Here is a 26,134-nt window from a genome sequence, read left to right as displayed (position 1 = left end):
TTATTTTGTCTGGTCGGAAGTAGTGGTGATCGGCCATCATGGTAATCCTGACAGGATGCTCCCATAATTGATCGTAAACTTACATTGGCCAGACAGGACTCCTTAATTCTATTAAAGACGTGAAGCAAAAGGTATATCTGAAGCTATAGGGTCAAGATTGCTCTCGTAAAAACGTCAATGGATTGAAAACAATTGCTACTTTTGGAGTTAAGCTGATCAGGAAAGCACAGTGTGGAAGAAGAAGGGATACATCAGAATTTTATCTTCATTGTCATCCTTTGTTTCTCAAGGTTCCCGAATGTAGACAGAAAACTTTTCTAATAAAGCGAACGGGAGACTTTGGGCTGTAGTAGATTCTGAACACGACGACTGGTCTAAATGTCTTCGTCAGTATTCATTGGGGTATCAAAAGACCATGAAATTGTCTGCTGATTGTGGAAACCAATTTGACATTCTAATCCCGTTTGTGTACTGAATGTACATTGGTATTGTAAGGAGTCCACGCTAGTTTCAGTATTTATTCTCTATGACATGGGGTTGGTGTCAGGAGAACAGATACATTAAACATTGTTGGGGTGAAGAGTATTCTTCAAATTGGAACAGGCTGGTATTGTCCTGAAACGAGCGACTCCGACACGTGCTCACACATCAATGTTGTATGGGATAAGAGTGAGTGAGTCGTGTACGACCCCGCTTTGAACTGTATTGTAGTTATATCACGGAGTGTTAGCTTATTGTGGGAGGAAAGCCTTGAGTAATGCAGGCCTTAGACGTTTACCACTTTGGTGAAACCTACAAGGAATCCAAGAAACATACTCAAGACGAATCTGGGATTTGAACCCACGATCATCGGTTTCTGGGACACCTAAGGCACACTCTGCACGACGAATTGCCGCGCCTTAGACGACTGGGCCACTCAAATCCATATTTATTTGATTATTATTAATACGCAATCACAGATTAAGATGACATCACACTGATCGTGATATGGATTTCTTGTACCTGGTTGGAACTGAACAAAATAATATCCATACTCAATGGCCATTGTAGACATACGATCCACATTTGAATCGTCATAGACGACAAACTAGGATATAGGAGCCCAATTCTTCCACTACTCGCTGGAAGTGTTGACTTTGGCCCCTGTGTTGCTGGAATCAAATGTGCATGGGTTCGAATCCCAGATTTGCATCTTTTTATCCTTTGTATGTCGGTATCATCCCGGGATCACTGGCGTTTATTGCATGCGCTGTCTCACCCACACAGGGCCGCTTGAAAGGAATAGCTAAAGCATCCTTCTCAACATCTATTAATATCCACAGACACCAGGTATAGCGAGCTTATTCCGTTTAATGATACCGTTATCTAGGATAATGATAAATGTATAATAACAGCCGTATCGTCAAGTCATTTCAGTCAATATAAAAGGCAGTAACGGCGTAATCTGTCAAAAGCTGACTTTGTTTACTTCGTATATTGAGAATACCAGACGACAAAATGTGATATTTTATCCCCAAGAGCTTTCCACACTACTGAATTCGGGATTTATTTTGTCGAAATGGTGAAATATGTTGCCGTCCATGGTCTTTGAGTTTGATTTGCCAAGGGACGTAACTCTTGCAAGTATGTAACTATTCCGGACTAACCCGAATAAATGCGGGTGTGGATGCAACCGTTAACTGACCTCCTCCCTGGTCAAGGACTGGTCGGCTCTGGGTCAGTCAACTGTGTCTGAGTGTGCCCATGTTAAACCTCGACAAGATATCTCAGTGGGCTGGCGCTATGAAATCGGCATTAGTCAGTACAACACACACACACACACACACACACACACACACACACACACACACACACACACACACACAGAGAGAGATTCTACACTGTGTTGCTTTCATTGTAGAGTTGAACACAGGCATATATTTCTATTATTGCTGAAAAATGTTTTCTGTTTATTTGGCTTCATTTAAAATATTTTCTTTCATCAAACACAGTGTGATATGTTAGTATTTGCATAGACGGGTACTTTAAACGGGAGGTGGGGGAGATGGGGCCACAGGCACCTTTCTGAAGGGGGCAATTTCAAATGATTGTTAATCTCAGTTTTTAGAAACCTCGTGTGTGGTTTTGGGTTGTTGTTTTGCACAAACACACACACACACACACACACACACACACACACACACACACTATATCCAATTTCACTCACTTCACCTCATAGTGATCTGTTAAAGTATTATACCGTGCCTATTCCAACTTTTGCAAGGTGCCCACTCTCTGCAAATGTACTTCGCAAGGTTTTAATCCTCTCTTACACTCTCTTACTATCCTAACCAGTTCACTATGGTTATAGCCGATTGACGTATACAGACATTGTCAGTTTTCACAAAAAGACAATTTCAATATCTATGCGCATACAGCATCGGTAACCAACGCATATTATAATACGGCAAATAACACATTTTCATCTTTAGTTTGAAATACCCAACTGATATTAGTACAACTAACTCCTTCTCTTTTGCAGAGTTTAAGATCGAGACGCATTGGATCGAGAAGTTTAATGGTATCCTCTTCCCTGACTCGTACGACTTCAAGAGCGACACTCTCAAGTTTGAGGACGGCTCAGTGAGGATCCAGGGGGACGCCTTTCTCACCCAGAATGTATCGCAGCTTCCAGGCAAGGGAGATAATAAACTTTTTTCTGCCGATACAAATTCCATAACAACCGGATTCGAAATCAGCATTAGCTAGAAGCACTCGTAAATCTCAAAATGTTCGAAAAAAATTCCCGTTGCGAAAGAATTATTCTTATTCAAGCACAGTTCTCTTGTTTTTACAGTCAATCGAGTTATATCGAGTTATATTGCATGAGGTTACGGATCGTGAATATTATAAATAGTTTAAAATAAAGATATAACGTAAGTATGTTTTAATGTGAAAAAATCATGAGATTTACATATGTGTCTATCTAGTAGGGCGGTTAAGGCTGGATTTTAGTCCGAACATTTCTGGATATGGATCCATCTCAACAGCGACACCTGGTGGTAGAAAATCCAAGATGGCCGCCAAATGGTTAAAATCTCTTTTGACGTCAATGTATATTCAATATATCATAACTAGGATGTGTTGAGTATAGATTGATATTTATTAGAGATTTCAGCCATGCTGGCGGCCTTCTTGGAATTTGTACCACCAGGGGGCGCTGCAAATTATATTTGAATTATATACAGCTCTGCTGCAATTCATTCCGCATGCATTAGTGTGGATATATGTATAAATGGATCAAATAAGTATGATATATTTAGTATATATTGATACCATTAGAGAGTTCAGCCATGTTGGCGGCCATCTTGGATTTTCTACCACAAGGGGGCTCTGCTGAGGTGGATCCATATCCAAAAATGTTCGGAATGGTTCAATGTATAAGTGTGCCAAGTTTGGTACTTTTAACCCAAAGTGCACAATTTTAGCCTTAACCGCCCCACTTATCTAGGGATCGGGAGAGAGACGTGTAAGCGGTGTTTCGTTCCTCCTGATTGTATAAGCTTGAATGACAAATCTTAACGAGAAAATAAGAATACCAACTTTCAATATTGATCTTGTTTCAGTGTTCATCGGTATATCAGCGTTTCGATATCCAACGCTTGCAAGGGTACTTCCGGGTCAAGCAGTGAAAAGGTCAGAAAATCAAATTCAGAAATTCCAAAATATTAACATAGCAGTAGGTAACTAATGGAAAGATATTGGATAAATAAAATTGAAAACACATTGTAAATATGAAACGACTTTGTCGTAGTTATGTTACAATATGCATATTGGATTTTATATCGAGGAGAACGTATGTCCCGTTCGTCTAAGACGCCACAATTATTTGTACAGTGTTGTGCCTCTTGGGTGTTCCTTGAACCGGTGATCATGGGTTCGGCTGCCTCTCACTTTGTCAGCACCATACCCGTGCTCGTGGGTTTCGTCAAATTGGTGAACCTGCATCACTGCAGGCTTTTCTCCTACATCTGGCTGACACGCCGTAAAATAATTGAAATAAATGTCCAAAGCGCGTTAAAGTCACTCCCACGCTCAGTCATCATATCGACCTAGCGGGTCGTGTCATGGAGGTTTACTTTACGTTCTTGTACACTGCAGCCGGCGCAAGGACGACTGGGTGAACACTCCTATCGTCGCGTTGTTCACACATATGGGGGATCTCTCACTCTCACAGAACCTCACTTCGCCCATCATCATTGATCTTCCATTGCTAGACGTGAGTTGCCTCCCTTGTATTGTTACTTGTTAGGCATGTGTTATCTCCCTTGAAATAGCAGAATGCTATAATAGACCATGTATCCAATTCGGTTTATTGTATACAAGGCCATTGGCCCAGCAAATATCTGTAGTGTAGACACTATTAATTTTACTGTTGTAAATTTAGATACAGTCTAAATACATTCTGTAACAGATTTTAATAGAAGACGGCATGCTTAAAAGTCGCCTTTCTACATTACAGACATTCAATATATCTAACCCGGACTGCGTGAGGTTGAAACATCGAAATAGGTAAGATCTACATCTCAACAATTTCGTTCATCTACGTATTAAAGACAAGGACGGGGCCAGGAGTTAGGCCATTTATAACCTTAGTGGGTTTTTTTAAGTGGAGTTCACTTTAAGGCCTTCCCAAAACAGTCACTGAGAGCTATTTTGCAGTAGGGACATTATTATCCCCCGCCACGAAGTGGAAGAGGGATGTAGGAATGGGTGTCGTCCGTCTGTCCTTCTATTCCTCCGTCCGTCACGTTTCGTTTCGTTTCGTTTCCGGAGCAGAACAAACACAAAAAACATGGGAGATATTCTTAACCAAACTTTGCACATAGATAGGTCTAGTGGTGAACTAGTGCCTTTTGATATTAGGGGATTTAAATTTTTTTTTATTTTTCGAGTTTCCCTGGCAACGACATTGACTTAGACTGAAAGGTAGTGCTCGTTTCCGTACAATATTTCTTCACCAAACTTGGCACATAGATAGGTCTAGTGGTGAACTGGTGCCTTTTGATAGTTTGGGATTTAAAATAAAATAAATTTCGAGGCATGTCTTTGACTTACACTGAAAATCACCAAACTTCGCCAAGATCTTGAAAACCGTAAAATATTTCTTCCAAACTTGCCATATAAATAGGTTTAGTTGTAAACTGGTACCTTTTGATAGTTTGGAATTTTTACAAATGTTTCCTTAGCACAGAGCATAACCGTTTACATGTTCTACAAAAACATCTACACAGGGTTGTCTGAGAACCGTAACCATAATTACCTAATTGAGATGTATACCACGTGACAAAGGAACTTGGTCAAGGTATATCGTGAATTATTGTGAAAACACAATTTACAAGTGGCACCCGAACCAGCCTACTTCCTCGCAGTGCATGCCGGTAACGTGAACAGTGGCACCCGAACCAGCCTACTTCCTCGCAGTGCATGCCGGTTACATGAACAGTGGCACCCGAACCAGGCTACTTCCTCGCAGTGCATGCCAGTAACATGAACAGTGGCACCCAAGCTAGCCTACTTCCTCACAGTGCATGCCGGTAACATGAACAGTGGCACCCGAACCCGCCTACTTCCTCGCAGTGCATGCCAGTAACATGAACAGTGGCACCGGAACCAGCCTACTTCCTCGCAGTGCATGCCGGTAACATGAACAGTGGCACCCGAACCAGCCTACTTCCTCGCAGTGCATGCCGGTAACATCAACAGTGGCACCCGAACCCGCCTACTTCCTCGCAGTGCATGCCGGTAACATGAACAGTGGCACCCGAACCAGCCTACTTCCTTGCAGTGCATGCCGGTAACATGAACAGTGGCACCCGAACCAGCCTACTTCCTCGCAGTGCATGTCGGTTACATGAACAGTGGCACCCGAACCAGCCTACTTCCTCGAAGTGCATGCCGGTAACATGAACAGTGGCACCCGAACCAGCCTACTTCCTTGCAGTGCATGCCGTTAACATGAACAGTGGCACCTGAACCAGGGTACCAGTAACATGAACAGTGGCACCCGAACCCGCCTTCCTCCTCGCAGTGCATGCTGGTAACATGAACAGGGCAAAGTGGAGGTGGCGGAGTTGACAGCTGCCACACTAAAAATGCTCTCTACCAAAGTGCAGTGAGGGCGTGGCGACAACCTGGAGATGATCCAGACAAACCAACTGCCATTCTCACAGCTTCCACTGGTAAGGCAGCATCCAACATTAGTAGGACAACACTTCATTCAGCTTTCCATCTACCTGTCAGGAAGAAAGGCCAGTCCTACATGCATCACAAGCCTTCGGCTGAGAAACTGAACACAATGCATGTTTTGTAATCTGAAAATCATCAAAGCAGATAAGATCTCAATGTTTGGAGGACAAGCCTTAGCAAATCTGAACTTGACCTTGCAGACTGTTTTTGCCAACGAACTGCCGTTTGGAGGCATGTCCTTATTGTGTGTTAGTGACCTTCTGCAGCTAAATCCTGTAAGGGGTAGACCAGTTTTTGCAACAGGTTATGGGAACTATAGAGCTCTCTGTGGCTCAGTGTGGAAGGATCTCTTCCTCCTCCATGAACATAAACAGATAATACGTCAACAAAGTGACACTGATTGTGCATGCCTGTTGCAGAGGTGATCACTTGGTGACTTGGTGATCACACTTCAAGAGACATCAATTTGCTGAAGTAGCTTGAAAATTCCCCAAGTGTACTGCCTCATGACTGCGTATCCCTTTTAAAGTTGATGATTACAACAATATTCAACTTTCAAAAATAGACAATGCCATCATACAGGTCACAGCTGTTGATTCTCACAAGGACCTGAACACTAGACGAGCCTCTGTACTTGTGATTAGCACCAACCCTCATGACACAGGTGGATAAGTGAAAAACATTTCACTTGATGTAGGAGTAAAGTGTATGCAAACCACAAACACTGACATATCAGACATGCTGGTTAATGGGGCTACAGGAACTATCATTCACATAGAAATTGACATCGCCAGACCACTGAAGCGAACAATCTTTGTTATGTTTGATGATCCAAAGGTTGGTCTTTAAGCAATAAAGCGAAGTCCTGTCAATTGGATCATGCAGTATCATTTACTGCTGTAACAGACTCGTTCTTCGTGCCTGGCAATGCTAAATCTGTCATGGTTGAAAGAAAACAGTATCCAGGAACTTTAGCATGATGCCTCACAATCCACAAGTCTCAAGGTAGCACCGATGAGCAGATGATTGGGAACATGACAATTACACAAGGTAGTAAATTTAAAGCCGAGCCTGGTCAAGTGTATACGATGCTCAGGAGAGTCAAATCAAGGAAAGGCCTAAAGCTTGTAGGTTTTGATGAACACAAAATCGTAGTAAACAAAAAAGCATTGGATGAGATGACTAGATTGCGGAATGAAAGACTGTTCACCTGGACACACCTTGTAGAGAACATTCGTGGTGATGGACTCAAGGTGGCACACTTGAATGTTCGATCCCTCAGTGCTCATTTCGAAGATGTGAAGAAGGATATGCTTGTTGTTTTGCTTGATGTTTTGTGTTTCACAGAAACACACATCACTGATTACAATGAAAGAGGCCTGCCAGGATATCAAGTCTATCAGGAGACACTAGACACGGTATTGCTGTGTATGTTTCAACTAGTTTCAAGAACAGTGTCCAGCTATGTGATTTAATGTCATCTCGCAGTATTGAATACATTTCCTTTCTTGTTGGCAAGTTCTGCATTGCTTGTGTGTTTGTTCCTCCAAAAGAGTCATGGACACAGTGGTCGCATTCACTTACTCATTTCATGCAGAAACTTCAGGATCTCTCCAAGCAGCATGAATGTGAACATGTCCTAGTTACTCGGGAAATCAACTGTGACCTGAGTGAAAAACTGAAACTTGAAGATTTCTTTAATGTGCGGAAAATGACTCAACTCATTCACTCTCAAACGCACTGTCTTGTAGCTACACTGGACTTGTTCTTTACTGATCATGCCAGTGCTGTAGCATTCCAGACTCCAGTCTACTACTCAGATCATCAGATAATTGGTGCTGTACTTCACAGTAACCTCTAGGTGACCCCTGCTTTCACTGATCTCTAAGTAAATTAAGAACTCCCTTACTTCTCTGACAATTGTTTAAGTAATAACACAACAAATACAGTTAAGTATTCTATCATAAACTGAGATGACAAAACAACACCAGTAATAACCTTTTTAGTGCTGCAATTAGGCATTTACAAAAAGGTCCAGTGAACATAGTTCACAGGAGCTAATGCATTGCACACAACCGGACATGTAATATTGGCGGGAGATATGAGTATTTCATGCTTCTTTTCAACTGTTATTTTTCAAATATGATTTGAGCTTCATTATGATAACATCTACAAAGGAGGTAGGTGATAATCGGACAAACAATTACTAATTTGTTATGACCTAACCTGTGATTTTGGCAGCGTTGCCATCATAAGGATCTCGAAACTCAAAACTGATGACATTGTACTCTCGAAGTTATTTTTTGTGAAGCTGTTCAGTTTAATTCAAATGTAGATTTCTGTTGAGTTCCATGTATTACGAGTCATTACATCTCATTTTCAGAACCCGGAAATGGACTTGGACGAGAAGTAACTGCGAGATTCTCGAATACAGGCCGCAATCAGTCATGTGCGCATGCTCAGTGCCTGGCGTGTTTGCCGTCACCACTGACATGTACAATGAAAATGTGAGTGGTTACCATTTAATCGGTATCAGTAAGCCATCCCGATAAGGGAGCATCCTGCCGAAAAAATAGTAGAACATTTTTACAGGCTTGTCTTACTCATTAACAATTAACTTGGGGGCGGTCGTGTAGCCTAGTGGTTAAAGCGTTCGCTCGTTACGCCGATGCCCGGGTTCGATTTCCGACATAGGTACAATGTGTGAAGCCCATTTCTTGTGTCCCCTGCCGTGGTATTGCTGGAATATTGCTAAAGGCGGCGTAATACCATACTCACTCACTCACTACAATAAACTTGAAGACGTTTAATCAGATTGAATAGCATTGCATGCGTAGGAGAGCAGTGATAATAAATATAGGAAATCTGTGTATTTTACTAGCGCCTTTTTCTATTTTTCTCTAGTGGGACAAGGGAGATAAGCGCCCAGAACTGATGAACTTTGCGTCCTACATTGGATGCACAGTGTCTGCCACTCTGTGTCTACTTTCCGTCCTTATACACGTATATGTCAAGTAAGTGTATTCTGTTTGTAGGGTGAAACCTGGTTAACTCGAAATCCTTTGTTCCAGCAGTGCGAGTTATCCGTAGTTTGAGACAATCATAGTGCCGTTTAAGACCATCGTGAATATGGACTGCCGGGGGTATTTAAAACGAAGTGTCGAGATAATGGCGTTCGAGTTAACAGATGCTTTCTGCATACTGATTAGATTTCACGTGATTCACAGGGCGTGTAGATATATTAAAGTATTATATTCTTTTCTTATCATCTAAAATATAAGCTATGGAAAAGAGTCTTGAAGGGATACAAGTTACCCCTGCGTGTCGGAGAGGGCGGCGGAAATGGGAGGCTGCCAACCCTCTTTTGGTACGCGAGATTCCGGGGTACATTCAGGTGTATTCGGGACTCAGTAGTGTGGTACATGTACCTCGGACGCAACAAAAGTCGTATTTTGAACGCAGATTCATCATTTAAGAAGAGTAATTGTGTACTTTAACATTTCCGATATATATGTATATTGCATTTTCAGTAATGTTACTTCAAATAGCACCCTTTTCTCAATGCTTTTAAGATTTGTGTTAAGAAGAATTCGGGATACAGGAGTGAGCAATGAGACTCAGAGTGAAAATTTAGATGGTATTCGGGATTGAAGGGGGCGGGGATTAGCACCTTCAAATCGGATAATGAGTGGATGTTGTACAATGTGACTGCTGGTAGACCCTCACCCAGGACCTACCTGACAGTGCCCCCTGGTGACCTGGCGGTGCCCACACCTTTAGCCACTTGTCTCTTTATCTCCGGCCCTTTTTACCTGACCCTTTACTTGTACATCCACCCCTGGCTGAACTCTATGGAGTGTCTCCGATCGTGACGTTTTAAAATAGTCGTCAAATTAAAACTCTTTTCGGTAAGCTGCGGATACTATGTGGACGATAAGGGAATTTTTTGAGAACGTCATATCGTCATGTTCGTTGCTTGTCTGAAACGTAGGAATGAGAATGTTTCTAATATCTTTTCGACATCACAGTTGATTATATATTTTAAATTTGACGCCTAGTATCATGTGTTCTTTAATTATTTTTTAACAATATCGTGCGTTAATACACTGCCGGGCAAAAGAAAGTATACACTTGAAAATTTGATTTGACCAAAACATTACAAACATTACGAAAACACTACAAGTCTGAAGCCAGTCGCCGAAACGCTGCAAACTTAACATAAAAAAACATAACTATGATACCCGTATCAAATATATCACAATCGAATAAACATTTCTTGTTTGTTTCATGTTGGCCACCATCAAGCACGGGTGTATACTTTAATTTTCTCAGCAGTTCATTATAGTATCGTGGTCGCCATTCATTTACACGCCATGTATGTAAGTCTTCAGGGCTGGGTTTGAAGATGATATACTCACGTAACGCATGCCTATGTAATAACCCGCGAGAACAATGGTTCATAAAAGCCAGTTCATAACTTGTCTTTCTTTGTATGTAGTGATGAATATAACAAGATCAGTTCGAGAAGTGTTTCTCGACGAAATAGGCTCCCAGAATAATAATGTGACGTGTTGCCGCTTTTCTTCTTCTGGACGCCTAGGCCCCGTTCCACAAAGCAATCTTAGCGCTTTGACGATCGTAATTTCCATACTTTAACATAGACTCTAATATCCTATTATGGAACTGGCCAAAGTCACTAATACACGTTAATTATCCCATTTTAGAAACCATTATATTATAATGAATAGCCCGAAACATACTGTACCAAAATAGACCCCGAGTCCCAAACACGCCGTGGTGACGAACAGAAGAATATATCCGTATGGGCCTTTTGTGTTGAAAAGAGCGAGTGGGCTGCTTTAAACTTTTCGCTGAAATAATAAGAGGCTGACAAGAAATTAAAGTAAAAACTGCTACTGAGATGAAATATTGTCCCTTCATGTGCCTAAACTCATTGCGAGGAGACACACGTTTCTTTGTAATTACAACGAGGATATACGATGTGAAGGTTGGAATACCAGACTGTCAAAGACCTTTACAGAAATATCCATGGTTTGGAATTATCCGAAGTAAGTAAAGAGCGCAAATGTCACGCCACCTTCAATTTGTGGAAATTATACCTACCTTGTGCAGTAGCAATCATCCTGTCTGGACAACCCATTATAAGGGAGGCAGCAAACCCAGACAAATTAGAAGGCTCTCAAACATCTGCACTTGATCATGCTGACACAACGAATCCAGCTCTGTACTAACACCCCGCCGCATTGTATGTGCACATGACTTTAGGCTATGGACTTCTGACAATCATTCCCACGCATATGCTCCGACTTCTCACACAGACTTCCAACAAACAATGTCAAAGTTAATGCATATTGAATATTTACGCGCAGTTGGTTTGGGTAGACATGATTTTTATGCTTTAATTAGGGCCATATCACACTATAAGTTTGTAAACTGAACAAAATTAAAAAAGAAAAGTCACTTGGTATGTTTCACGCATTCAACCATCTGCTTGGCGCGAATATATGCAATGCTACAGATGTGATACTTACTCCTTCAATCACACTCACCATACGCTCTCTCACGTGCCCAAACATTTAACCCTCTCATACACTCATACGCATTCACTCACCTGCAGTCACTCACTCACCAACCCACACAATCACTCACTCAGCCACACACCCATCCACTCACACACCCACACAATCACTCACTCAGCCACACACCCATCCACTCACATACCCACACAACCACCCATACACCCATCAACTCACTCACTCAATGACTCACACACTACCCACACACTCAATCACTCACAAATCATTGCCCCACTTAATCACACACACACCACCTACTACCCATCCACTCGCTCAATCACTCACACAACACCCACCACACACCCATCCACTCACACACCACCTACTACCCATCCACACCCTCAATCACTCACACACCACACACCCACACACCCATCCACTCACACACCACCTACTACCCATCCACACCCTCAATCACTCACACACCACACACCCATCCACTCACACACCACCTACTACCCATCCACTCGCTCAATCACTCACACACCCACACACCCATCCACTCACACACCACCTACTACCCATCCACTCGCTCAATCACTCACACACCACACACCCATCCACTCACACACCACCTACTACCCACCCACCCATCCACTCACACAACACCCACCACTCACTCACTCACTCACTCATCCACCCTCCCATACACTACCCACTCTCCCACTCAAACACCCACCTACCAACCCACTCACTCACTCACTCATGTGTGTTTATCTTCAGGACCTCCTCCACGACGGCCTCTCTTCACAAGAACCTGTGTCTGTCCGTCATGTTCGCTCAGATGGTCTTCATGTTCGGCATCGACAGATACGACCAGCCGGTAAGTACGGTGTACATATTCTACGGTATCTACCACGTGTTTACTTACACCATCTCGTGTGTCAACCTTACATCATCTCCTCATAGTCCCGGCTGTTTACCAGGGGTTTACCTTAAAGCGTCTCCTCATAGTCCCGGCTGTTTACCTTTCATCATCACCTCATATTCCCGGGTGTATATCAGGTGTTTACCTTACATCATCTCCTCATAGTCCCGGCTGTTTACCAGGGGTTTACCTTACAGCATCTCCTCATATTCCCGGGTGTATATCAGGTGTTTACCTTAGATTTCCTTATATTCCCGGATGTTTACAAGGTGTTTACCTTACAGCATTTCCTCATATTCCTGACTGTTCACCTTACAGCATCTCATATTCCCGGATGTTTACAAGGTGTTTACCTTACAGCATCTCCTCATATTCCTGACTGTTTACCTTACAGCATCTCATATTCCCGGATGTTTACAAGGTGTTTACCTTACAGCATCTCCTTATATTCCTGACTGTTTACCTTACAGCATCTCATATTCCCGGATGTTTACAAGGTGTTTACCTTACAGCATCTCCTCATATTTCTGACTGTTTACCTTACAGCATCTCATATTCCCGGATGTTTACAAGGTGTTTACCTTACAGCATCTCCTCATATTCCTGACTGTTTACCTTACAGCATCTCATATTCCCGGATGTTTACAAGGTGTTTACCTTACAGCATCTCCTCATATTCATGACTCCTTACTAGGGGTTTACGTTACACCATCTCCTCATATTTCCGGCTTTATAAACGGGTTTTACCTCACATCTCCTTATATTCCTGACTGTTTACCGGGTGTTACCTTTCAGCATCTCCTCATATTTCCGTCTGTTGGTTTACACATATTTTTATTCATTGAAATGAGTTGGGATTGGTGAACAAGCTTTACAGCTTATGTTAACACCGCTCCCATACAACATATATAACATATTGAAATGAAGGATGTGACGTCATCGATATAGACATTATTTAAATAATATGTTTGTACATATTACATCAAATACAAATACAAAGTGAACATAAATAGAAAATTACAGCTTGTGTGTGTCTAACAAGTCGTTTGTAACAAAAGTAATAGTCACTCATGAGGTTATTGTCCGGTTAATTTAATTATTAATTTGTGAAGAGCTGAAACGTTTTGTCTTGATGATGAAATCGTGGACGGATTCAACTAATTTCTGGTTTTCAGAGTGAGCAAGTTGATTGTTTCCGTTCATAATAGTATCCAGGTTATAACCGGTAGTGTAAAAGTGCATATTAAGTCTTATCTGAGTAAAGTTACAGCAAGTAAAAAAATAATGTTGGGCGTTTTCACTCTGATATCCACAGGAGCAACACGGACTGTCAATTAGATGTCTGTTATAATACTTATCGGCGTTTAGGTCGCTACAACCGAGTCTGAGGCGGCAGTGAACGATTTGACAGAATCGAGTGCCAAAGCTAAGGTCAAAATAAGTCTTATTTTCGGTTTTTGTAATTAGGTGTTTAAATTCTGACAGACTACTTGACTCTTTGGACTTTGGTAGAAGAAGTACGGCTATAAATTCCTTGTATTTCAGAGCTGTTTCTTAAATTATAGTTTGTAGTTTCGGAGACAAAGTTTGGGATCAAATCACAAAGATAGTTTTGGAATTGGTTGTTATACATTTTAAAGAAAAAAGTTAATTTTTGGCAGTATCTTCTATCTTGCATGGATTGTGATTAAGTTTCATTATAAAGTTTCTTATGACTTGTGCCACGAACGGCACCACATATAGATGTAGGGCATCAAGATGTAAGCTTTCTAATATACGCGATTGCTCAGACGTACAGTTATCCCAAATGTGCGAACAATAGTCAATATTTCCGTCTGTTTACCAGGTGTTTACCCTATGGCATCTCCTCATATTCCTGGCTGTTTACCAGATGTTTACCTTACAGCATCTCCTCATATTCCCGGCTCCTAACCAGGTGTTTACCTTACATCATCTCCTCATAATCCCGGCTGTTTGCCTTGCATCATCTCCTCATTTTCCCGGCTGTGTACCCGGTGTTTACCGTACCTTTCCTCATATTCCTGACTGTTTACCAGGTGTTTACCCTACGACATCTTCTCATATTCCCGGATGTTTACCAGGTGTTTACCTTACAGCATCTCCTCATATTGCTGACTGTTTACCAGGTGTTTACCTAACAAGATCTCATATTCCCGGGTGTTTACGTAACATCTCCTCATAGTGCCGGCTGTTTACCAGATGTTTACTTCACAGCATCTCCTCATATTGCCGGATGTTTACCAGATGTTTACCGTACATATCCTCATATTCCCGTCTGTTTACCTTACAGCATCTCCTTATATTCCTGGCTGTTTACCAGATGTTTACTTCACATCATCTCCTCATATTCCCGGCTGTTTACCTTACAGTATCTCCTCATATTGCCGGTTCCTTACCAGGTGTTTACCTTACAGCATCTCCTCATATTCCCGGATGTGTTTACCAGATATTTACCTTACATCATCTCCTCATATTCCTTGCTGTTTGCCAGATGTTTACCTTACAGCGTCTGATATTTCCGTTTATCTACCATGCGTTCGCCTTACAGCACCTCCATATTTACCAGTCGTCTGTTAGGTGTTCGCTCACACTATCTATTCACATTTCAGTCGTCTGTCAGGAGTTCGCTTACACCATGTCTTCCCATTCCAGGTCGTCTGTCAGGTGTTCGCCATCCTCCTCCACTACTTCTTCCTGGCCACGTACTCGTGGTTGATGAACGAAGCCTTCAACCTGTACATCGTCATCACGTACTCCGCCCACAACCAAGGCGAGCTCACAGACTCGGGCTCCCTCGTCAGATACTACGTCCTCGGCTGGGGTAAGTGGGGCCACTTTAAAATAGTGGGTTCTCGGATGCTCCTTGTTCAAATACTGTACACCTGTTCAGCCATTGTGGCCACTGGATCCCCTATTAGTCAGTATCGAAAAGCAGTGAGTTTTATACGAGGGACTCGTGGATTGGTAATATAACTCGCCCGAAACTCAGATCACAGGCATACAAGGATTAAGATGGCTGTGGTACCTATCTTCTCTTTCAGGAAGATAATCGGTTGTGAAAATGCCATAGAGTTTTACAACAACAACAATAATAATGATAATATGATGATGATGATGATGATGATGATATTATTATTATTATTATTTAATAGACGTTTATATATGGCCTAAATCAGCGGCAGAAAATAGTGTGTGTCTTGTGTTGACGGCGTGCAGCCCGTCAGGTCACGCTGCTCATGAAACGTGGAGCTCATGGGTTAGACTATAAGCATGAAGAGTTTTGACCAGGGCAACTATAGGTAACGTGTTACTTAGGACCAAGTTGTTTTGGTTGCTGACAATGTACATCGTGCTTGTAACTTCAACTTTCAGTGATACCCGCTGTGCTGGTGGGGGCTTTCGTTGGGAGTCACTCGGATAATTATTACGCACCAGACATGTAAGTAAAACAAGCGTACATCAACAGATCAACCACATAACATGAACATGTGCATGTTTATAAGTAGACAAAATTGTAACAATGTTGTCGAAACCATTATAAATTATTTCAAAAACTGTTAGTTGTGAAACATTGTATATTTAATATCTTATTGTTTAGACACTGTTCAGGTCACCTGTGAATATTGTCAACCTGGTTAAATGTTTGGTTGGAAAGGTAAATGCTACATTTCATGAATAAGGAAACACAGCACACGTAGCAATTTTGTTCGTCTGTAGGCACTTGCGATTGGGGGGGGGGGGGGGGGGGGGGGGGCTTATAAGTCAAATTGTATCCAGGTATAATACTTTCATCCCTTACAGGGGGCACGGGTGGCCCAGTCGTCTAAGGCGCCGCGATTCGCTGTGCAGAGTTGCGTCCCTTGGGCACGCCAGAAATCTATGATTGTGGGTTCGAATCCCGGTTCGCCCCGATTATGTTTCTAGGTTTGTCAGCACCATACCCGTGCCCGTGGGTTTCACCGAAGTGGTAAACGTCTATGACCTGCATCACTTCGGGCTTTCCTCCCACATTAAGCTGACACGCCGCGATGTAACTGGAATACTGTTAAAAGCGGCGTTAAACCAAACTCACTCACTCACTCATCCCTTACACAACGGGTTTTTTTATAATTCCGGTTATTTGACCTTGTTTACCTCACTGATGCTAAAAATGTTTAATTTTTCCGCATTTCTTTGCAGGTGTTGGATTGCCTGGGAACATTTTTGGTTATTTATTGGCCCCGCAGTGGGCGTTTTAGCGGTGAGAAACTTTCATAGCAATAGTTCTATTAATTATTAAATTAATTCAGTGAACAATAAATCGTGGGAAGACAACGCGTTTTTCCCAGCCAGACTCAGCAGTAAGTGAACGATGCGTCGTAGCATATCCGCGATCGTCATACAGGGAGACTACTCTTGGTGGACTCATTGTTGTTAAGAAAAATCAATATTCAATTCAATGGATGCCTAGCTGCCTATGGCTCTGTCGTGTTATGTTACGCCTCATATATTATTTACAGACATTAACGATTTTGTTTACATTTCAGATAAATATTTTAGTGTTGATATTTACCGCCAAAGAACACAACGAAAATTCCTACACGAAAAGTGAAAAGACAAATAAAGTTATATTGTAAGTATTCAGTTTTACGATGATTGACACACGCATGCATCACATGGCTGTTGTGTATTTGAGATATTAATGTAATTTGTAATTGTAATTAATGAGTTTAATTACGCCACGTGACAAATTGTAAGCACCCGATCAATTATTACAAGTATTAGGAACTACTGATTGACACAGAAGAGAAAACCCTGACCTGTCAATGGACCCTTCTGAATGTTTTGAGGGGAACAGTCTTATTATTCCTGGGGGTGATAGACATGCTGTATATTCGAGCAAAAGTATCGTTTTCCTGGAGCTCAAGTGACCATGACTTTCAAAAATCGTATATGATATAAGAACAGAATGGGTGATCTGGAATATCAGTGTTTCATTAAATACATCTTGAGCTCTTCCTGTACCCCAGCAATACGAATGCCAACTGACAATTTCTGTTTGTTTTGTTTGTTGTTAAACGCCGAACTCAGCAATATCCCAGCTTTGTGACGGCGGTCTGTAAATAATCGAGTCTGAACCAGACAATCAAATGATTGACATGGTGAGCATCGATCTACGGAATTCGGACACGATGACATACATAAACCTAGTCAGCGAGGCTGACCACCCGATCCCGTTAGTCGTCTCTTATGACAAGCATAGTCTCCTTTTACGACAAGCATGGGCTACTGAAGACCTATTCTAACCCAGATTTTCAAGGAAGTAAAAAGTCTTTTCAAACATCAAGTCTTTTAAAAACTGCCTTTGTTGTCGGATAACTCACAGTTTACGATGTTTTATAAATCGAAGAGCTTGAAATTACCCTCACTGCATCAAGACAACGACAAGCATGGGTTGCTGAAGATCCATTCTAAGCCTGAGTTTCACGGGTTCCACTGACACGTGGTGCACAGTAGCATGTTGAAACAACCGCGCGGAGTTACTGTCACGCTCACCCTTTCATCAACGACCGCCTCCGTGGTCTAGAGGTAGAGCGTCCGCCCGGAGAGCGGAAAGTCCAGGGTTCGATCCCCGACCGCGTCATACCGTCAAAAAGACGTTTAAAGATGGTACTTGTTGTTACCCTGTCTGTCGCTCGGCATTAAGGGGCTAAAACAAGGACTTGTCGGCTTGGAGTCAGTACAGTTTGTCAGAGTGGGGTATTCATGTTAAACTGCGGCATGGTGTCTCACTATAAATCGGCATCAGTCCGGACCAGTACCAGCAGCCACACACACACGTGCATGCTATATACGTCGCTATATAAGTGCAATAATCTTGGACGCGACGTTAAACCCCATTTCACCTTTTCATCAACCCGTAAAACTGAATGAACTCTTCCAAGGTTTAAGGTGAAGTGAGCTATGGTTTAATGCAGAGACTTGGGATACCGGGTAAGAACCAATGCTTGTCGTAAGAGGAGACGAAATGAATCCGGTAGTCAGGTTCGGTGGCTTGGTTGATGCTGGTCAATGAATCCCAATTTCGTGGATCGATGTTCATGATCTCAATCACTGGATTGTCTGGTCCAGACTTAATGAATTACAGAACGCCGTCATGTAGCTAGAATATTGCTGATTGTGATGTTAAACAACTAACTGCACTGATTATTCTTTGATCAGGACCTTCCCTTCTGAAAGAAATCTTGTTCACTTCGGTTCTGATACCTAACAATTTCTTTGATATTGTATAGCAGTAAGGAGTCCTTTTCAATGTTAGTAATACTGAACCTTATGAAGAATCCCTATTGTCTGTGTTTTGACAGCAAAATAATTTACTGGCCGTTAAAGTATTTGCTCCTCTAGTTTATGAGACGACCCCGCCAAACAAACAGCTTCGATGATTTGTAGTCTCGTTATAAGGCGGTATTTAGGAATCGTGTCTGCTGTTCGAACAGCCGTAATGATATATTCTGTATACAGTACAACACCCCGTGAAGATCCGCGTTAGAATTGGTCTTCAGAAATCCATGCTTGTCGTAAGAGGCGACTAACGAGATCGGGGGACTTGGTTGATGCATGTCATCGTATCCCAATTGCGTAGATCGATACCCATGAAGTCAATCACTAGACTGTCTGGTCCAGACTCGATTATTTACAGACCGTCATCATATAGCTGGGCTAATGCGGCGTTAAGCCAAAAAAATATACAGTAAAACTTGCAGAAAAGCACCTAAATCTTTGTACAGGCCATGGTTATAAGAGTATATTTATTTTTTGTAACATTCAAGTGAATTCCATCTTAATGCATTATTTATGTCACATTTTAGTAGAATTCTATTCATTTAATGTTCCAGGATCCACATGAAGGGAGTGTGGACCCAGCTTATTCTAAACACAGTGTGTTGGTCATTTGCCTTCATCTCCATAAAGATGGTGGACACGATATTGAAATATCTATTTGCCATGTTTAATTTTTTACAGGTGAGTTTGGTCCTAAGTTGCTTCTAGTTCAGTAAATCCTATGTGGGGTAGGCGTAGATTCTACACTGTGTTGCTTTCATTGTAGAGTTGAACACAGGCATATAGTTCTATTATTGCTGAATTTTTTTTTCTGTTTATTTGGCGTCATTTAAAATATTTTCTTTCATCAAACACAGTGAGATATGTTAGTATTTGCATAGACGGGTTCTTTAAAAGGGAGGTTGGGGAGAGGGGGCCACAGGCACCTTTCTGAAGGGGGCAATTTCAATTGATTGTTAATCTCAGTTTTTAGAAACCTCGTGTGTGGTTTTGGGTTGTTGTGTGTGTGTGTGTGTGTGTGTGTGTGTGTGTGTTTTAAAACAACACACACACACACACACTCACACACTCACACAGAGCCTCCGCGACGGGGCCGCTACTGTACAAAATAAAGTTATGAATCATGAAATTGTAAATATTCATGATCCGGAATATTTTTGGCTCTGTATTTTAACTTCGGGGAAACATACGGGAATTTCCGTTTCAAACACTCTTCCCTATAATGACAGTTGCAGTAATTTCATTCCATGAGTAAATTATTGTCGAGACGAATCATTTTATTTTACATAATACCCTATGAATAATTTTGTCGTTGTTTCAGGGTGCTTTCTTCGTGGTATTTTTCGTCCTACTGCATGAAGAGGTGAGTGACGTGCATGTTTGTCATAGCTGTTTCTCTTCGAATTGTTCACTTTCTAGTGATGGTATAATGATGTGTGGTATTTCACCATTATGTCGAGTACTGGATGAATATCTGATCAAATGGACTTGAATCGAATCGAAGGCCCATGTCAGATCGTCATTTTCCGGAATGTATGCGCGTGTGTTAACGCTTCGTGACCCAGGCGCCAAGCGGTAATCCTCTGAAACATCACGTCTGGCTTTCGTCTCACATTACAGACAGACAGATAAACTTGTGTCTGTCTCACATTACAGACAGACAGATAAATGTGTCTGTCTGTCTGTCTGTCTCACATTACACTGCCATGCGTTATTGGGGCGTTTACCCACGTCCACTCACTTTAACACCCAAAATGACATTAAAGATAACATATTCCGATTGCACAATAACGTCTTGTTTTTAGTTGTCTTATGTTAAGCACCACTGGGACATCTAGTTCATAGATTTACTGATACGGTCATGAATGCAAAATAATCGTAGAAATAACGTGGTATTTCTGAAATATTCTTTTTACAGTCGTATATGAAATTGGGATGAAAGATGCTCATCGGGTTGGAAGGGAAAGTATCCCAAACACTCTTTGTTATTTTCCTTTTACGTACATCAAATGTATTGGAAATCGTAGAGACGTTCCCGATGAGAAAGACCTCCAGGTAATGCATCTCGGAGGCCATTGAAGCGTCGTATAATGTTCATGTACAGTGTAGTTTCCTGGAACAACAGTAATTTGCCGTTTAACATTTAGAAACATAACAACCGTTTGCAAAACTGCTTGAGGCTTTGTTGTCAGTTATTATTTCAGATTATATATTTTACAAAATCACATTACATTTTTTTTTGAAGATGTGGTTCAGGAACATTTCGGTTCTATTTTAATGCATTGGCGAAATATGCATTTAAATTCCTTTAAGACCTCGTTTACACTTTGTTAACTATATATGGAATATATATAATTGTACAGCAGTGTGTCTATTAAGTAAAGATACCACCAGGTCAGGGGGTGTTTGCCGTATAACAGTCTTAGATACAAGAGCTAACTTCTGTACAAACGTTTATGTCCCACTCGAAAGCAAATAATATATGCAGATATAAACGAGTAATACATTGTATTTACTAAGGGAGAAGCGATGCATCGATATTTGACTCAACAATCCCCGATACATTAAAGTTGGTATGGGACCGTATCATTTTGCAAATGACTTCAGTTATCTGCAAGGTGAAAATGACCGACATGTTGGCTAAATAGCTTGACTATTAGTAAGTGCGGCGTAAAACAACAAAGCATATCTCATCATTACTATAGGGTATCGCGATATATATCTGATAGTTCTCCTTTGTATTTACACACATACGTCAGTGTTTGTCTGTACAGTCAACTGCGAGTGTAATGACTTCAAATTCATCTCGATGTATTCCAAGTAACAACCGACCCAAATGGACTTATTTGTTTGTTTTTACCAAAATCGTAAGGCATTTGTGCAACGTTCGCCCAGATTTGATTTGTTAAACCAGTCGTGTTAATTTTTTGTTATAAATGATGATCTTAAGACATCTCCGCTCAAAACGATTTCCAATTACATTTGCAAAATATCAATCCGCGACCAAATGAAATTAGAATTGTTCATATAATGTATAAAATTAGTTTAATTCAGTGTTGGAATAGAAAGAATTGTAAATGAATCAGAAAGTAATTCATCATGCTTATCTCTTTTGTCTAAAGAAGCCATGTGCGGCCTTTGAATTAAACACGATAAAACCTTAACACAGTCAAACAGATCGATAGAGCAGAGACACATTAAAAGTTCTCAGTTTTTAACACAACCTTTTCGCCAGAAGGCTAAAAAAAAGACTGCGGGGTCCCCGAGGAGAGCCTAATATCTGATCGAGGGCCCTGTCTATTGCATTCGGCTTAATATCTTGTTTATTAGTCCTCTATAACGATCGTAAGGGCTTCGACAATGGCGGACATCGTCATTCTGTGCGGAGCTGTAGCGTAAATAGTGAACAGGCGCGTAGTGACAGATGGTGTTTAACGCGCGTAACAATGGCGGTTTTTTGTTTCCGGTAAGACACATTGTTGTGTGTACCTGGGCCGCCAGAGTGATTTGTCACTACAACTGTATTGTGATCGTATTGGACAGAGGTGAGAGGCTTGGGATATCCTTCTCTCGCGCACGCTTCAACACCATGGGTGATTTCACGCTTCTCTGATCCAGTGAAAACGGCTATTGTTACGGCGCACGCCGAAGTGCCTCTTCAAAAGCCGCTGAAAGGAGCCACGCGGCTGAGCAATGGGCTACGCGTTTTGTTGGCCTACATCAAAAAGACAAAATGCTACAGATAAGGTTTTCCGGAGATAGGGGGTATTTTATGATTGACTTGATAGGGGTGTAGTTTTATTATCCCAACAAAGCATTATTATGACTATTTGTATTTTGTGTCACCTCAATGCATCTTTGATCTTCAGTAATGGTGATAAAGTAATTGGACATTCTGTGGTGAAAACTCGGACGTCTCGGCAATAACCACAGGCATCCTCGCTGGTCAATTGTCCGAAAGGGAAGATCCTTTAATACCCGTTGATATGGCATCATTAGCCGAAATAACGTTTGACAGTCCCTATAGTTAAACGCTAGCAGCTTAACTAAACGCCCCGAGATAAATAATGAGCTATTAAGTTATGGTGTTCTTGGATTACAAGATGGAACATGAATAGTTAAGGGCCAAACATATGGCAACGGAACTTGGAATGTAATGTTATGTGGAGTACCTGAGGGTTCCATCAGGGCTGGTGGTTAAGGCACGGTTGGATGTCTGTCCGTATCATTAAAGCTAAGCATTTAATGCCAAGGCGTCATCTTGACTGCTGGGTGGATGTAAGGGTCTGGTTAGTAGCGTAAGGAGGGCATGGTTTTGTGCGGTTCTTTCAAGCGAAGTCAGTCAGTACAGAGTGTACCTATATGGTTTGCTGATTGGATGGAATAGTAATTGGTACTTTGGCAGGTGGGCTTGGTTTCTGATGGGTTAATAATTATATAGGAACCACAAAAGGGTTTGTGACACATGCTGTGCTGTGTTACTACAACGTTGATTAGTTTACTTAAAATAGGCTCGCTACAGCTATGACCTTTGCATGTTCAAATGTAGCTAATAGTCGTATCATTTAGTACACTTTAATCGAGATGAAATAATGATTGAGGATTATCATTGAAGCAAAGCTGAATATCATTGAAGCAAATAAACAATTTACTGAGTTGAGCTTAAATGCAGTTTAATTACGTAGTTTTGTTCAATATTTTGTTAAGTGATATTTGATAGAAGTTTGAATTAGAACCCGTGATGTGGATGACGGAAACGATGGAAAAATAATAGCTGCGAACGATAATGATCAACTGTGGTCTGTTTGCATTATATTACGAATAACTGAGGAATTCTTAATTTTCTTTTTCTTTTATGGTTGAAGCGGGAGGGCATTTCCAAATATAGGACGCATCAGTGACAAAAACATGATGTCCGATGCAATTCCCTATGTTGATTTGTACGGTATGTTCCCGTGTTGTTTTATGAACAATTGACTTGTATTTGCATGTGTTTGTGAAGTATGCGTCGGATGGGGCAGGATACGCTCACTTTTTCGCGAATACCTGGTGTCATCACAATTTGATAGTGATTCTAGATATCTTATGATTATGGACAATTTACTGGGTTTTTTTGCCTTTTTTTTTCTCTCTGGGATTTGGGAACTATCCAACCAATATGTGGCATCACGATCAACTTGCCTAAAATTTAGGCCACAAATAGACCAAAAAAGTATATACTTGATTTAAATTAAAACTTTGGTACAATATGTCGGAGTCTCCAAACACAATTAAATTGTCCAGAATGAATATTGAATACAGAGTAGTAGCAGCAGCTTCAGGGACACCCAAAAGCTGAAATAGATGGGACTGGGTATCTATACTAACACACTTTGAAACCTTACATCCTGGTTCTTCAACGTCTATATAATCGCCATGGTGTCACTGGTTTGCTTCGAGCAGAACATTGTGAAGCAAAGTGTAAACTAAGATGATTCCTTGAATGATGGTTATCAGGGCAATATTGTGGGCTATTTGGTTTTCCCTTACCAGTGTTACCCTTGTGACAATTACCAAAGATGTAAGGATATTTCCGTTTGGAATACAGTAAACTACGGTTATAACGAACTCAAAGGGACTACTAATTTTAGTTCGTTATAACCGTAGTTCGTTATAAGCATATATACAGCATAACTACAGCAAATAGTCGGGATAAAAAAATAAGTTCGTTATATCCGTCAGTTCGTTATAAGCGTGTTCGTTTTAACCGTAGTCTACTGTATACTGTTTTACAATGTTTCTATTATTTTGGGTGGAGAATATTATGACATGTGTACAAACATAATTCAAAAGGACTCACCGTTTATTAATTTGACTCCCAAGATTTCGTAATACACTAAAGTACGTTTATAACGAACACGCTTATAACAAACTGACGGATATAACGAACTGATTTTTATGTCCCGACTACTAGTATTTGCTATAGTTATACATAGTTATGCTGTATATATGCTTATAACGAACTACGGTTATAACAAACTAAAGTTAGTGGTCCCTTTGAGTTCGTTATAACCGTATTTCCATAAACAATGGTTATTAAATGAATATCTTCCTTGTTATCTTAGCTAATTATGTCTCAAATTCATGTATCGATATTTTACAACATATACACATGTATACCTGTAACATGTTTTGAAAATACTATTTGATGTATTTTCTAGTTTACTAAACACGTTCTATAACGCATGTAGATGCGTTTATCATCGATCTGTTTGATCTATTTGTGATCCTAGCTACACAAAACTGAATATTTTTAATTGTCACGAGTACATTACTTGCCTTTCCAGATTGAAAGGTCGGTACCACTCTATAATATTGCTGTCTATCTTCAAACGATATTGATGCACTCAAATTGTACCAGAATTAATGCTAATTCCATCATTGAGTGGAAGTAGTATTTTTCCTGCATCAAAGTGCAAACATTTGTCACGGACAAGAAACAGAACTTTGAAATGTATTTAAGTTTTAATTCCATAGTTAATTTCTAATTTAACTTGTGAACGCGGATAACACAAACTACAAAGTATTTTCAATCATGGTTTGAGGATACTGGGGTCATGGGCCATTTGATCAGCTCTCAACCCGAAGCAGTGGCCATATGTTGCCCAGAGTCTCGGCAATATCTAGCCATAGTTAACTCACTTTCACTTCTATACCCCCTAACCTTTAATCTAATTTAGTTTAAAACATATCGTCGGTTCATTTGGAGAAATCAGAGAGCGGAACTGTGTCCATTGTTATGAGAATCAAGCGGCAGGCGTTTGTCAGTTGATAGCCTGTCGTTTCTCTTTTCACGATACCGAGTGTAAATAAAGGCGAAAGGCGCAACTACTCGATAACGATAATATCACGTGCACAAGGCCTTAATTACTAAACACAGCCAGACAAACGGCAATCGGCGAATTAGCAGATTACGTTAGGGGTGAATTAGCTCGTCGCATAAGCGAAGGCTTTAACTCAAGAACGTTCACGTTGCTAGTGATTAATTTGGAAAACTACACCAGGCAGAAACGACCATCTGTGTGTTTGATTTATAAAATCTTGTATTGTGCTTTGTGAA

General features: G+C 41.0%; 1 protein-coding gene across 1 annotated transcript in view; it reads left to right on the top strand.

Annotated features, from left to right (window-relative positions):
• Positions 1-26,134, top strand: part of LOC124137231 (cadherin EGF LAG seven-pass G-type receptor 1-like) — a 137,861-nt gene that overhangs the window by 87,970 nt on the left and 23,757 nt on the right. Inside the window, exons 12-24 of the mRNA XM_046503448.2 lie at positions 2,522-2,674; positions 3,606-3,675; positions 4,141-4,258; positions 4,502-4,551; positions 8,612-8,735; positions 9,133-9,242; positions 12,549-12,648; positions 15,367-15,535; positions 16,087-16,153; positions 16,894-16,954; positions 17,241-17,326; positions 19,590-19,716; positions 20,357-20,398. Of these exons, the coding sequence (XP_046359404.1) occupies positions 2,522-2,674; positions 3,606-3,675; positions 4,141-4,258; positions 4,502-4,551; positions 8,612-8,735; positions 9,133-9,242; positions 12,549-12,648; positions 15,367-15,535; positions 16,087-16,153; positions 16,894-16,954; positions 17,241-17,326; positions 19,590-19,716; positions 20,357-20,398 (1,277 nt within the window). The remainder of the gene's footprint in view (positions 1-2,521; positions 2,675-3,605; positions 3,676-4,140; positions 4,259-4,501; positions 4,552-8,611; positions 8,736-9,132; positions 9,243-12,548; positions 12,649-15,366; positions 15,536-16,086; positions 16,154-16,893; positions 16,955-17,240; positions 17,327-19,589; positions 19,717-20,356; positions 20,399-26,134) is intronic.

This window comes from Haliotis rufescens, unplaced genomic scaffold (genome assembly GCF_023055435.1).
Source record: "Haliotis rufescens isolate VD_foot unplaced genomic scaffold, xgHalRufe1.0.p SCAF_11, whole genome shotgun sequence".
Taxonomy (NCBI): Eukaryota; Metazoa; Mollusca; class Gastropoda; order Lepetellida; family Haliotidae; genus Haliotis; species Haliotis rufescens.
This window is presented reverse-complemented; position numbering and strand designations above follow the sequence as displayed.